This window comes from Durio zibethinus, chromosome 24, assembly GCF_047325235.1.
Source record: "Durio zibethinus cultivar Kanyao isolate XHJ-2024 chromosome 24, ASM4732523v1, whole genome shotgun sequence".
NCBI classification, from domain to species: Eukaryota; Viridiplantae; Streptophyta; class Magnoliopsida; order Malvales; family Malvaceae; genus Durio; species Durio zibethinus.
The window spans coordinates 20,159,805-20,173,015 of NC_143185.1; the positions used below are offsets into that span (position 1 = coordinate 20,159,805).

A 13,211-nucleotide genomic window follows, 5' to 3' on the forward strand; every position below is an offset into this window, starting at 1 on the left:
AATCTCTTCGGCAGCATGCTCCATAAAACTTACTTTCAGATAGTAAAATTCATGCTGTCTTGTTTGGCAAGCCAAACTTACAAGATCTGGCAAAAATATCAAAATCATTAATACAACCAATGTTCATATACCTAACTAAGGAAACCATAATTGAAGTGCCTTAATTAAATTCATGTTCACCATCTGCAATCTACAGTTTCCACCATGTGGTCGTATATGACACTTATTTCAATCATAGATTGGTTGCTATCATCACTTCTCAATAGTATATAATCTGAAAAGTTCTGCATATTTTCGTATGGGTGCGTGTATTAATGGCCAATCACTGGAGATTTGTCGCCATCGTAGAAATAACAAAAACAGAAGAGCATATATGTTAATCTATAATCCTCAATTACGTATGAAAGGAGCAATTATATATGATCATATCTCTCACTTTCTATCCCTCAAAACCATGAATATTTCATGTTATTCAATAAAATATAAGGGTACAAAACCTTGAGTACATATAGAAGTAAAACAATCTACTATACAATTATAATAAGGCCAAATACAGCTAGCTAACATAATGCTACGTTTATCGTTATGCATTTTTTGTTTCTTGATAGAATTGAACAAAAAAAGAGGGTGACAAAAGAAAAGGAAAAAGAAATGGGAATTGGGATTCTTGTTTTCTATATTAAGAGAATATTATGGAATGTGTATGTCGAATTAACAGCCCCCAAAGTCTCTAACTGAGAAAGAAGAACTCTTCTCGGGGATGTTTCCAGCATGGCGTAGCCCTAGAGTGAGTGATACATCACCAGCCGTGGTCCCGAACCTTATGAATGTAGAACCAATGTCAGTGTTACCAGGAGTGGTCCCGTAATCCGCTGCAACAATGCTGCCACGAAGAAACGTGTCATCGACGCCAGCTATCCTCTGGTGCATATCCGAGTCATGGGTGGTGGTGAAAGGTTGTTGGGAGATGGTTGGCGCCACCTCAGTGGCAGTGGTGTTGGTGGTGGGAGTACTAGTAATAATGGTGGTGGTGGTAGTGGTAGTGGGGGTGCACTGCTTTGCTTGATTTTCCGAGAAGCATTGTCTATTGATTGCAATGAGTGAAGGGTCGTTTTCTTTAGCATTGATTTCGGATCTTTTGCCTGCTGGTGTGGTTGTTGTTGTAGCTGTTGTTGTCGTTGTTGGTGTTGATGCTGCTGTGGCAGCTGTTGCTGCTGCTGCTGATCCTGTTGTTGAAGGCGTTGATATTTGTGCATTGTTGCTGCTGTTGTTACTGTTGTTTGGGTTCCTTTCTCTCTCATTATTTTCTGCCTCTTCTTTAGTCTCTTGTTGATACATATCTTCCACCATGGGTTTCCACAACCGAACCCTGGCATTTATGAACCAATTTGAAACCTGCAAAAAGCCATACGATCAATTTCATTACATTACACCACAGGCATTTAAAATCCCAGGCAAAGACAAATCAATGGCAAGTTTAACATAACAAGACAAAATGGCAATGCTTATAAGCAAACCGTGCATCAGCGATGCTTTCTTTTTCTTTGTTTTGTTTCGATCAGAAAACCATTAATAATGTACAAAAAAGTCCATGATTGATCTAATACTTTTTTTTTTTCAAAAAAAATCACAATTTAAAACTAAATAAAAGAATTACAAATATTTCCAAGAAACAATAGGTAATAAATAATTATCAGGACTACCCATCAGCCAGCTATAGATCTTCCCTCACATTTTGCTCCATGATGTCTGTTTCCTATAGAAAGCTCCAAAAAAATTGACAGTCTAAAGGCAGAATGATTAAAGGGGTGGGGGGGGACTCCATTTATGACCTGGAATCACAGTCTTTTTTATTACTGAGTTATAAATTATAAAAGACATAGGACTAGAATTAGGTGTTTGTCATACCTATCATACTTTGCAGCCACACGTTTTCCCATTTTGGCTTTCATGCAAAGTAAAACAGTGGAGAACAACTCTACATGCTAAGAACTATCACTTAAAATTAACAAACATTCAAAACAGATTATAATAAGTATTAATTACACAATCTGTTTGCAAATTAAAAGCTAGCTTTATGAAATGAATATAACTATGCTGGAGCAATAAAAAAAATGTACCTAAAAAAGTTTACGACTTTTTTTTAAGAATACCGTATAAGGCTTAAATGAAATATTTTTATAGAATTCGTGAAGTTTATTATTAAAAATGATTAATTTAAATTAATAAATTAAAAGTTTTTGATAAATAAATAAGTATATAAATTTTGATATATTATTTAAATAATCATTTTTAATAAAAATTTTGATAAAATTTTTATTATTAAATAAGTATCAATTAAATTTAAATTATAAATGATGTATTCAATTTTTTATATTTTATTAATTTTTTGTTAAATTCCATCAATCTATAAACTATAATTTTTTATTAAAATTTTAATTAAATATAAATGATATATTCAATTTTTTATATTTTATTAATTTTTTATTAAATTCTATCAATCTATAAATTATAATTTTTTAAGTAAAATTTTAATTCAATTACTTTAATTGATAAACTTTATAAATTTTACCCAAAAAATTTCATTTATGTTTTGCTATAGAAAAAATTGATCTTGGGTATATTTATGGGGCTTTATTGTTTAGTTGGAGGGTTTGATACCGCTATTTGATATGACAGAGAAAGAAAGAGAATCAAAGCTGCAAACTTTCATGTCTCATCTTTGCGTACTTTCTCTCTGCCCTTTAAAAATAATCTGCTAAGTTCCTTCACCATTCAGTATTTATGTCTTTGTTTTCAGAAATCAGAATCTATGTCCCGGGGTAAAGAATCATACGGAAAAGGTTTTTATATAATTCTAAATGGAACACAAAAGCAAAAAAAAAAAAAGCAGAAAAAGGTCTGTCCTTTTTCTCAAATCGGTGAAGAAGAAAAATAAAACCCAAATCCATGCTAGCTCAACTGAACTTACTCATGGTTCCTTCCTATGGGTTTCCTTTTCTCTTCTTATCAGTGTGAAGTGTTGCTTTTTGAAACACACAGGTTCAGAACCCAAAAATCTTTAATAAATCTTTATATCTATAAATATCTTAAAGGGAAAGAGAGAGAGAACCAACCTGATTTCTTGATAAACCAGTCTGTCGAGCCAACAGGTGCTTATCTGCATCGCTTGGGTACCTGAGAACGAGACCAGAAAATGACATCAGAGTCCTTGACCAAAACCGAATAAAGAGAAAAGACGTTTATGTACCGCTAGATGGGATTGAACTTTTCTTTCTTTCCCTGCATGGGCGTGAGAATCTAAGAGAAGAAAGATCACCAGCAGCAGCAGCAACAGTTTTGCAGAAGTAAAGAGGACAACTACTTTCAACATCTCTAATTATTTACATGCATATCACTTCTTTAATTATTAGTAACAAAAACAAAAAACAAAAAGCAAAGTTTTTTTTTTTTTTGTTTGGTTTGCTTTTTGTTTTTTGTTTGGGTGTGTTTATAACAAAAAAGGGCCAAGAAGGCCTGTCACCTGTGATATTATGTTTTAATAAAGATGTTTTTCAATAACTAATTTCAGTGTCTGTGAGTGACAATGAAAAGCTATAATGTATCAGGAGAAAAAGCAGAGAGGAAATGAAGGTCTTTTAACAGCTTTTTGCTGACGAGACAACATCCAAGGACACTGCATTATTGTTTTCCCTAAACGCTAATCAGAAAGTATGACGAAGGTGAAAAAAACTTGGATTTTGTGAGCTAATAAAGTGTCATTATGTCATATGCTTATTTATGATAGCTTGTCGTTCAGCATTTTAGCTTATTTTTTACCCCCTCTTATCCACTTTCATCAAGAAGATGCAGATTCTAGAGTTAGAGAATTGTGAGATAGGTGAAGGCAACGTACGGGTGGAGAAAATGTTCGAAAAGCCAGGCCCTCAAAATGTTGACAGAACGTTCAGGCAGACCCCTCTGGGGTCTCCAAGCTTCTTGTTCCATCATACCCATTTGATGGAATGCTCTTTGTTGTCTTAAGCTTTGCTCTAGCAGCCTTAGCCTCGGTGTCTCTCCTTTGGTTATGCCTGAGGTTCCAGCGCCATCTTTCTCACCCAGCAGCTCACAGCTGTGCTTCAATTGTGCTGATATCGCATCTTTCAAACACCTAAAATGCCTTGACATTGCCTTCTGAGCAAGGGCAGTGTATGGCACTGCCGCCCCAAAGCCCATCACTAGATCAAATGAGTTCACTACCATTTGCATTTGTTCACAGTAATGGTTGTATCTCCGGTCCACCTGCAACCATAAATTTCACCATAATTCATTGCTATTGTTAATCACAGTTTACGATGAAATATCAATGCTGATGATAATTGCCTTAAGTCCTTATCCCAATGCTGCCATTATAAAGGGCAAAAAACTTCTGATTTATTTACACAACCATGATAAAACAATAATATAATAATAATGCTGATGATCAATGACATGATTTGGCAAGGGAAGTGAGAGCGGACGATGAGAAGACAATGGCAAGTTCCTATTTCAGAATTTTACAACCCCAAAAATCATTGGACACGATTTAGTTGCTGTTTAAGGAAACCAAAAAGAATAAATGCGTTAATCAAAGCTTGGTACAGCGAAAGGATTGTTAATGGGAAGTGGGAACAAAGAATATCCTTGTGTTTTTTTTTTTTCCTTTCCGCTCTCTCTTTCTCCAATACAGGCAACAGCGAATTGACCGGGGCTTGTATGAGTAAACAAAAACAAATATAGAAAAAAGAAAGGAAAAGGAATAACAACCCCTTTCCCAAGTACTTATAATATATATATATATATATATCAATGGCTTTCCCTGAGATATTACTATGATGGGTATGGATCTCTCAGGTAGCAGTAGCTTCACAATAATTTTGATACGCACTATGGTGGGCTAATGGTCACCTTCCAAATCGGAAGGAACGTCATTATGGCTGGAAGCATATACCCCTAATAGTAGTCTCTCGTGTTTCCACCAAACCACAGCGCCAGAGTGAATAGCTTAACACACACCCAATAATCCAATCAGTGTGAAACGACATTTATGAAATAGAAAAATCAAAGTGAAGCGTAATCAAACTCTACCAACTAGATCCTATAGAACCCTATTGCACCAGCCGGCTTTGCAGTATCTGGGTCTTCTTTTATTTAAAATATTCACTATATTCGTGGCCGGAATTTTCCTATTTGTCCCTGTGGTGTACTGATACTATTTGATTTGAAAAATAATGGGTGACTCAACAAATGAAAGGAGAAAAAAGAAGTATTGGGTCTTTGACTCTTGAAGGAGAGAGAAGGTGAGAGTGAGGATGAAAAAGAAAGAGGGAAATAGAAAGAGATTACATGCCTCATCAAGCATGGATAAAAGTTTGACCTTCCTTCTTTGATGTTCAATTCTATCAGCTCCTGATAAAGGAGGAAGATCCTTTGTTGATGAAGAGGAACCACCACCTCCAGCACCACTACTACCAGGATTAGAACTAGGGTTTGTATTATTTCTACCAAACTTGTTCTTCTTGAACTGGCCTCTTCCAACACTACAGAATTCTTCTAACAATTCCTGAGCTGCTTTAACATACTTTGAATTTCTCAACACATTGACCATCCCTAAGGAGGATGCGTATCCAACATGAACCTGATGGTTTTGACCCACTCCACCTTGCAAATGCAGTGGCTGATGATGACTACCCAAATACTTGTACTGAAACTGGGCAGCAGCAGAAGAACCCCCTCCTTGATTATAATACAGTAACCCGCCATCTCCCATCCTCAATTCTTCAGCTTTGGCAGCCTCCAAGTGTTGCAAAGAAGATGATAAAGATAGTGAAAGGCCTTGGCCTTCTACTACACCTCCAATTTCACTTGGGTTGTTGAGTTGGGAACTAGTGTTACCTCCTTCATGAGAACTATCAGGAACCCAAGTGAATTGAGGTGGAGATAGTACAGTGCTTGGACCGAAAGCCCCTCCGGGACCCGATACATTAAACCCGTGAAGAGAAGTAGATGGGTTTGGAAGCAACATATGAAGAGTATTAGAAGAAGTTGCTGGAGGAGGAGATGGTGATCTTGGCTGCGGATTCATCAAGAAAAGATGCATGGCAGCTGCTGAGTCGGCATTAATGCTTGGTAACTGCTGATGATGCTGTTGAGCTAAACTGTCACGGTTATTGTGACCCTTTGATTCACCTAACTGTCCCAAACCCCCAACAACACCTTGTTGCCTGTTGCCATACCACTCGTTGGTATTACCTGGTGGCCTTTGTGCTCGATAATTAGGATGTACAGGCTGGTCTAATAACTCCGTAGATGCGGTGGCAGCAGCAGCCACACCTGAAGGAAAATTGAACATTTCTGATAACATACCTGCTGTTTCGTAAACAGGAAGAGGACTTGATTCTTCCTCTTCGATCCCTACTAATGGTGGAGGTGGTGGCTCAAAGCCTTGAACTCTTAGTTTATCTCTCGGGATCTGCTGTACTAAGTGATGTTGTTGCTGCTGTTGGTGTTCTTGGTGGCTGACGGCTGATCTCTCGAAGCCATTCGAGAAGCTGAAGATGCCAGCTGCTTGGCGGTAATCTTGGGACATAGAATTTGTAGAATTATTGCTCTTGCCTTGAATTGGAATCTGATGGTGAGTCTTCGAGTGTTGAGAAAGAATTGATGAGACTAGTGGTGGTGTTGCTATTTCCATATCAATATCTTCTTCTTCTTCATGATCATATTCTTGTTTATTTCCTCTCCTCTCCCGACCCCCCCACTTCTCCTTCCTTTCAGCCTTTGCTGTTCAATTATGGATCGGTGACCCACTAAGGAAAACAAATGACACCCATCTTGAAATTAGTGTTATTCATCATAAACAATTATATCATCAAACAAAAAGTAAAACAGAAAGAAAAGATCAAATTCTCTCAGTTAAGTGAAGGAAAACAAGAAAAAGAAAAGAGGTATAAAGAGAGATGGATGAACCCAAAAACCAAAAAAAAAAAAGGCATGAACTGGGTCTTTTTCCATTATTTTTTCGATTTTCTTGTAACCCTTTTATCATTTTCAGCTTTGGTTATCATATTCAAAGTTTTTTTTCCTAATGTATGAAAAAGAAGTATATATAGGCAGACCTTACTAGAGTTGCAGAGTCTGAGAGGATGTAAAGCTCTTAGACATCGTTTTCTCTTCTGTGGTATTGAAAGCTTCTTCAATTCCTCCCTCTTCTTTTCTTTCCTTTCCTTTCCTTTCCTTTCTCTTTGTATATGTGTTGTCCTCTGTCTGTCGTCTCTTTCTTTCTCTTTCTCTCCTTTTCTTTCTCTTTGTTGCTCTTTGCTGTAGTGACTGTATTTTTTTTTTTGTAATCACCCTTCCATGTTGGAAAGAAAAGGTGAAATATATGAATATGACAAAAAAAAAAAAACAGTAATAGTAAAAGGAAATTTATAATGGAAATGAGGGAAGAAAAAATGGAGGCTGAAAAAAAAAAAAAAAAAAACTTTGCCCTGTCTCAAAAGAGAGAGAAATTGGAAAAGAAAAAAGAGGCCACTATTATTTCTTCTTCATTACTTTTTACTCTGTCCAATATTTTTATATTTTTATATTTTTTTTTAGTTTTTTAATTGACAATAAGAAAAAAAATTAAATTAAAGAGTGACATGGTAATAAAATAATAATAAGAAAAAGAGAAAAACAAAAATAAAAATAAAAACAAAGACTTGAGTTTTAATTTATTAAATTTATTTTTAAATTACAAAAATAACCTAATCTAGAAAATTAAGATTGTGGGTCATATTTAATTCTGCTTAAAATTATTAAAGACAAGTTGGCATTTTTTAGGAAAAAAACATATTTTTTTTTTAAAAAAAATAAATTAAGTTGATTTTTTATTTCAATATTTTTAAGTTTTTAACATATGCAAAATAATCTAAAAAATAGCATGTATAATTTTTTTCTTATTTTCAATTTGCAATTTAAAAAAAATTAAAAAATAATGAAGAAAAAGTCGGCTATTATTGTAATTTTGATAGACGTCCTTTGGAAACCAACGCAAACTACGGAATAAAATAAAGATAAGGTCAGTACAAGGTCATCTCAGTGATCCAAACTACCACCATCCTTGGAAATGTTCATATGACCAAAATACCCTAGTTAATCATTGTATACATTCATCCATAGCTATAGTTGGTAAGGGTGAAAAGGTCATTTTGATATGCTTGCATTAATAATATAAATAAAGCTAGAGGAGCCAAGGAGATTACATAGAAAAAAAAAAAGAACAAACAAAAATAGTGGAAGAAGGAATAGAGTTTTTGATATAAGAGATAGGGATTTAAACGTAATTTTAAATATGTATCAATTATTGAGCTAAATGTTAGGATGTTAGAGATTTTATTAAAATGAAAAATATTAATATGTATATGATAATAATGTATGATTAAGGTCATAATTAAGAAAAATATTATAATTAGTATGTATTTTCTCTTATTGAATTTGATGAAAATAATAAATTAATTATAATTTTTTAAATATAATATTTTAATTATATATCTTTTGTTTTTAAGGCCATCAAAGGTTAAACATTAATTATTAAAATAAGAATACAATATTTTATTAACAAATTACATAATAATAATTATTGTTAATTATATTTAATCACACTCGCATGTAAACCATTTTATTAATAAAGAAAATCTACACGTAAAGGCTAAAATGGCACATGCCAAGGGGTTGGGGCCTTAGGGGTTGGAGTTGGTTGATGGGGTTCAGGGCAACTTAGGTTTTATGTGGATTGTAGGTTGTAAGTAAGGATAATAATACAATTCATATTTGATGAGTTTAGATCTATATCGATTAAATAAGATCGATTTTTATTTTTAAAAATCAAAAGTCGAGTTAGAGATGGGTTTGGTATTTTTAAAAAAAGTCAAGTATTCGTCTTGACCTGTCTTGGTGTATATATGTATATATATTAATAAAATTATTATTTAATATTTTAATTTAAAATATAAATTTAATAAAAATATTTTATTTTATTTAATTAAAATATAATTTATATTAAAAATTATATTAATTTAAAATTATTAAATTAATTTAGATCAAATATGAATCAAACATAAATTATATGTGTATATATATATATATAAAATTAGAATCAAATATAAAAAATAATAATTTAATATTGAATAAAATGAGATAAAATATTTTAAGAATCAAGTTGAAATGGGGCGGGCCAACCCTAATTGTAATGTCTGAAAAGCACACATAACTGCTTTCTGGTTTGGTAAATGTCAAGATGGGCATGTTTGATTAACCTTTTTCTTATGTTTTTCATATCTACTTATGTTTTCTTGTTTTTCCATTTTTTTTTTCCTTTTCAGTTCCTGTAAGTTTTAATTATGTCTTCACTTTCCTTTCTGATATATATCTCTCTAATATAAATGTTGAATGTATATGACATCCAACAGAGCTTTTCAAGCAAACTTCCTCAAAGTACAGTACTCTAATTTATGACAGAAAGACATTTGTTTTCTTTGAAAGTAATGTTAGAAAGACATTTTACTTTTTTTTATATTTTCTTTTTATTTTTCTTCATGCTTTAAGACAAATTTAAAGGAATTTAATCATGTTCACTTGATCATTTAGTTAAAAATTTTAAATTGTAATCAAAAGTTTCAAAATCAAATAAATTTGAGATAAAGATTTTAATGCATTTGAAATTAATTATATTGATATCTTCTTTCTTGCATATATATATTTATATAATTATATGCTACTAAGTAGTAATTGATTCCAAGAAAAAGACACATTCATTTTCCATTAACATGAATAAATTATTGCTTATATTTATCATTTTGTACCAAAAAAAAAAATACTTGATTATAAATTATAAGTTTAGCGGTTGAGTTTTCGAATTTACATGTTAATTATATATGACAAGAAATATAAATCATTGACGAGTATAAATCTTTGATCTTTTTACTTAATTTATCATGTATATACGAGTAAAATCAAGCCACCAGATCATAATAGCGATAAAGAGTAACTTGATTTAGCATTTTCTTCCTTGTTTCACACATATTATTGATATTAAGATTTGAACAATAAATAATGTTTTAACTATCCTTAAATAATATTTATAGGGATCAGTTACCTTACTAGTCCATGATAATTAAGGAAACCTTTTTGTTTAACAGAATATTTTTCTTGAATATATATACAAGTACATAGTACAAAAATTAAATTTAGGTAGGCCAGGTGACTTTGGTGATTAATTAATGCAATGTAATTATCCCAAGCTTTCAATCCCAACTTGCCATGAGAGAGGAGATATTAAACATGCATTAAAGTGTTATTATGGTATATGATCTCATGCAGCATTTTGGGTTTCTTTTTCTCTTCTTAATATATACATATATATATATATATAATATATTAGGTTTGATGATTTGCCATGAGAGAGGAGACATCTCCAGTTTCTTGGCTGAGAGATTCCAATGCAAAGCAGCACTATGTTTGTCAACCCTGGGATCAACTTTGGATTAATCATTGGTTTGTCTGTTGGAAAACCTTTTGTCTTGATTTTTCCAATGAAAACATCATACCCAAATGGAAGTTTTGGGTCTTAATTAATTATTTTTTAGTCTCTGAAACATGAAATTTTGATACCAAATTTCATGATTTTGTTATTTTTTAATACGAAATGTCATGATAAGCCATTTTTTATGATATATAATTTTTATATCATTTTTGTCAAAATTATCGTTGAAAATAAGCAACTTTTTAATTCTTACACTTCTTATCTTATAATAAAAAAATGTTTATTATGTACTATAAAATTGATTGAAAAAGCTTGTTTGAGATTTTTTTTATCTAATTATTAATACAAAAAATGTATAATTAAATTTAAGTATTATATATTAAAAATCAATAATCAAATAAAACAACTCAACGAAGAACGAATCAATATATAATTCGATAAATTTAACATAAATTTGATCCAATTCACACAAAATAAAATTTGATCTAAAATCTTAAGATTTTTTACTTGTCTTACCAATTAATAATTAATTCGTTTGAGATTTATTACAGAGTTAATAATTTAAATATGACGTAATTTCTATTAAACAAAATCACAGGAAACAGATGAAACAATTACCTAAATAAAGAAAAAAAAAAGGCAATTGTGAAACATATATGGATGGCCATTCCTATCAAATCAAACATGATCAATAAATTTATTATAATGAAAATCTATGACGTGCTCAAGTTGAAGCTATGGAAGCTACAAGGTAAATGCTATTTGACTTTCAAAAACCCTATAAAACAACAAGTCTATGCACTTTCTTCTCTGCATGGTTAACCTTCTTCCAGTCACCATCTTTTACATTAATTATATTATTCGAACAAGGTTTCTTCTCAAATAATTTCTTTACAATTTTCACATATATACTCGTATATATATACACTATATTATATACACCCATTTTTTATTTTTGGGATTTTGTTTTGTTTATTCAACTGCAAACCAGATTGAATGTTGACAGGCCAACCTTCTTTATTTTTTTCTCCTTTCAAAATCTGTTGTCTTTTGGGGGTAAGGTCACGTGAATCCCTCCCTCCGCTAACACGCTCGACAACCCAACTTTTCATCATTTGATAAAAGATCTAATCATCTTATCTGCCCCACTCACGTGCGAAAGTTGTGTCCACGCACGTGTCCTTTTCCTTTGCAAATTTAATGCCATCATGCAAAAAATTTTCTTCAAAGACTTTTCTGTCCTTTGCTTTATTATTCTCTCATGTTTACATCCCCATTGCCCTGGGAAAAAAAATGAAAAGCTATCCCTTTACACGAAATTGTTGTTGTTGAGTAGGTTAAAGACAGACAGCTTCGGGTTCCATAGATTCAGGGGCTCAAATCCTGAAATAAAAATATCAAGACAATTACAGATTGGCATTGCATCAATCAATCATGTTTCTTGTAGAAATATTTAAAATTTGATCTAGTTGTTTCATCATTATATATTGTCCAAATGTGGAACGGGTTCATCATGCTGTCCGATCAGGAAATTTTAGTTGTCACCGGTTGATGTACCCTGCACCCCTATTTGGTGGAAGACTATGTATTTTCTCAGACAAGATTGGATGAACTTCCTCGAACAGTGAAAAACATCAAACATCCTAAGATATGTGTGCATGTTTTTTTTTTCCTGAATTTATGGACAAAAAATGGAGAATCTCATAATTAATCTATAGTAGACAAAAAACCATGTTCAGATATTAAAATCTTTAGGTACTTATAGGGACGAAATAAGATTGATTTTGGTCCCTTTCGAAGCTCATTGTCATTGAACAGAGTCTGAATTGTTTTCACCAGTTCAATCACGCTGGATTTCTCTGTAGCCATGCATCAAATTTATTGGTTTTGATATATATTTCACAAGGATTAATGATAAAGTTAGAGAAGGGAATCATCCAACAAGTTTATCGTGCTAACAACTTTATTCTCCAAGTTGATAAATCAAGCCAACATCAAAATTATTAATGTGCTAATAAAACATACACTCGTACAGTCATGGAGGGAGTACTTCTATGACTCCATGATTTATTGTCTTTGCAATGTTTTATTGTTTTCCACTGATAAATGTCTGTAACAGGAGCTCGACATCGACATTCTCTTCACATTTGTCGCTCTTATAGTGTTGATCAATCAGATAGTAAGCATATATACTATCAGAAAAAACTGACCGCTGTATAGTGCAATGTATGTTTCAATAATGCATTAATATGGTTATCATTGATGTGATTTTCAATTTTCATTCAACGTGGCAGTTGTCTTTGCTGCACTTTGTTTTGCAACTAGCTAACGAAGTAGTACATATATAACTTTCAGTGTCATATCTTGATCATGCATGCTAGTTTAGCAAAGCGTTATGTAGCTGTTAGGGGTGAAAAAAATTTGATTCCAGGGCTTAGTTAGTTGGTTTATACAATTATCAGCATTCAGAAATTTTGAAATTCAAAAAACTTTGCAATTTTTTCTTTTATCTTTCTGTCCAGATTACGATATTTTTTGTAAAAAAAAAAGGTAAAATTAGAGAAATTATTTATCAAATCGTGGTGTTCTGCAAATATGAATTTCGTTTCAAAACACTTCATAACTAACTACCATCAATTGCGCAAAAGGATAGGAAAGGTTTTAAGGT

The 13,211-nt window shown here is 32.2% G+C and overlaps 1 protein-coding gene across 2 annotated transcripts; it reads right to left on the minus strand.

Moving 5' to 3' along the window:
* Window positions 1–402: 402 nt before the first annotated feature.
* LOC111317146 (BEL1-like homeodomain protein 2) lies at window positions 403–7,482 on the minus strand. Of its 2 annotated transcripts, none has more exons than XM_022919527.2 (5): window positions 7,137–7,482; window positions 5,369–6,827; window positions 3,896–4,281; window positions 3,117–3,177; window positions 403–1,395 (listed from the first exon to the last, which is right to left on the minus strand). In XM_022919527.2, exons 2-5 carry the CDS (start codon window positions 6,710–6,712, stop codon window positions 712–714), a joined length of 2,475 nt encoding a protein of 824 aa, XP_022775262.2. In that variant the 5' UTR covers window positions 6,713–6,827; window positions 7,137–7,482; the 3' UTR covers window positions 403–711. The 2 variants fall into 2 exon arrangements, with proteins under 2 accessions (XP_022775262.2, XP_089609778.1); XM_089753652.1 differs by having other exon boundaries at window positions 440–1,395; window positions 7,142–7,373.
* Between the last annotated feature and the right edge of the window lie 5,729 nt (window positions 7,483–13,211).

Excerpts from the sequence above, each read along its gene's own strand:
- LOC111317146 (XM_022919527.2), bottom strand. The coding sequence starts at position 6,712 with ATGGAAATAGCAACACCACCACTAGTCTCATCAATTCTTTCTCAACAC. Across the intron at positions 4,282-5,368 it reads TTTTATCCATGCTTGATGAG|GTGGACCGGAGATACAACCA; the intron begins GCATGTAATCTC and ends TTATGGTTGCAG. Across the intron at positions 1,396-3,116 it reads CTGGTTTATCAAGAAATCAG|GTTTCAAATTGGTTCATAAA; the intron begins GTTGGTTCTCTC and ends GGCTTTTTGCAG.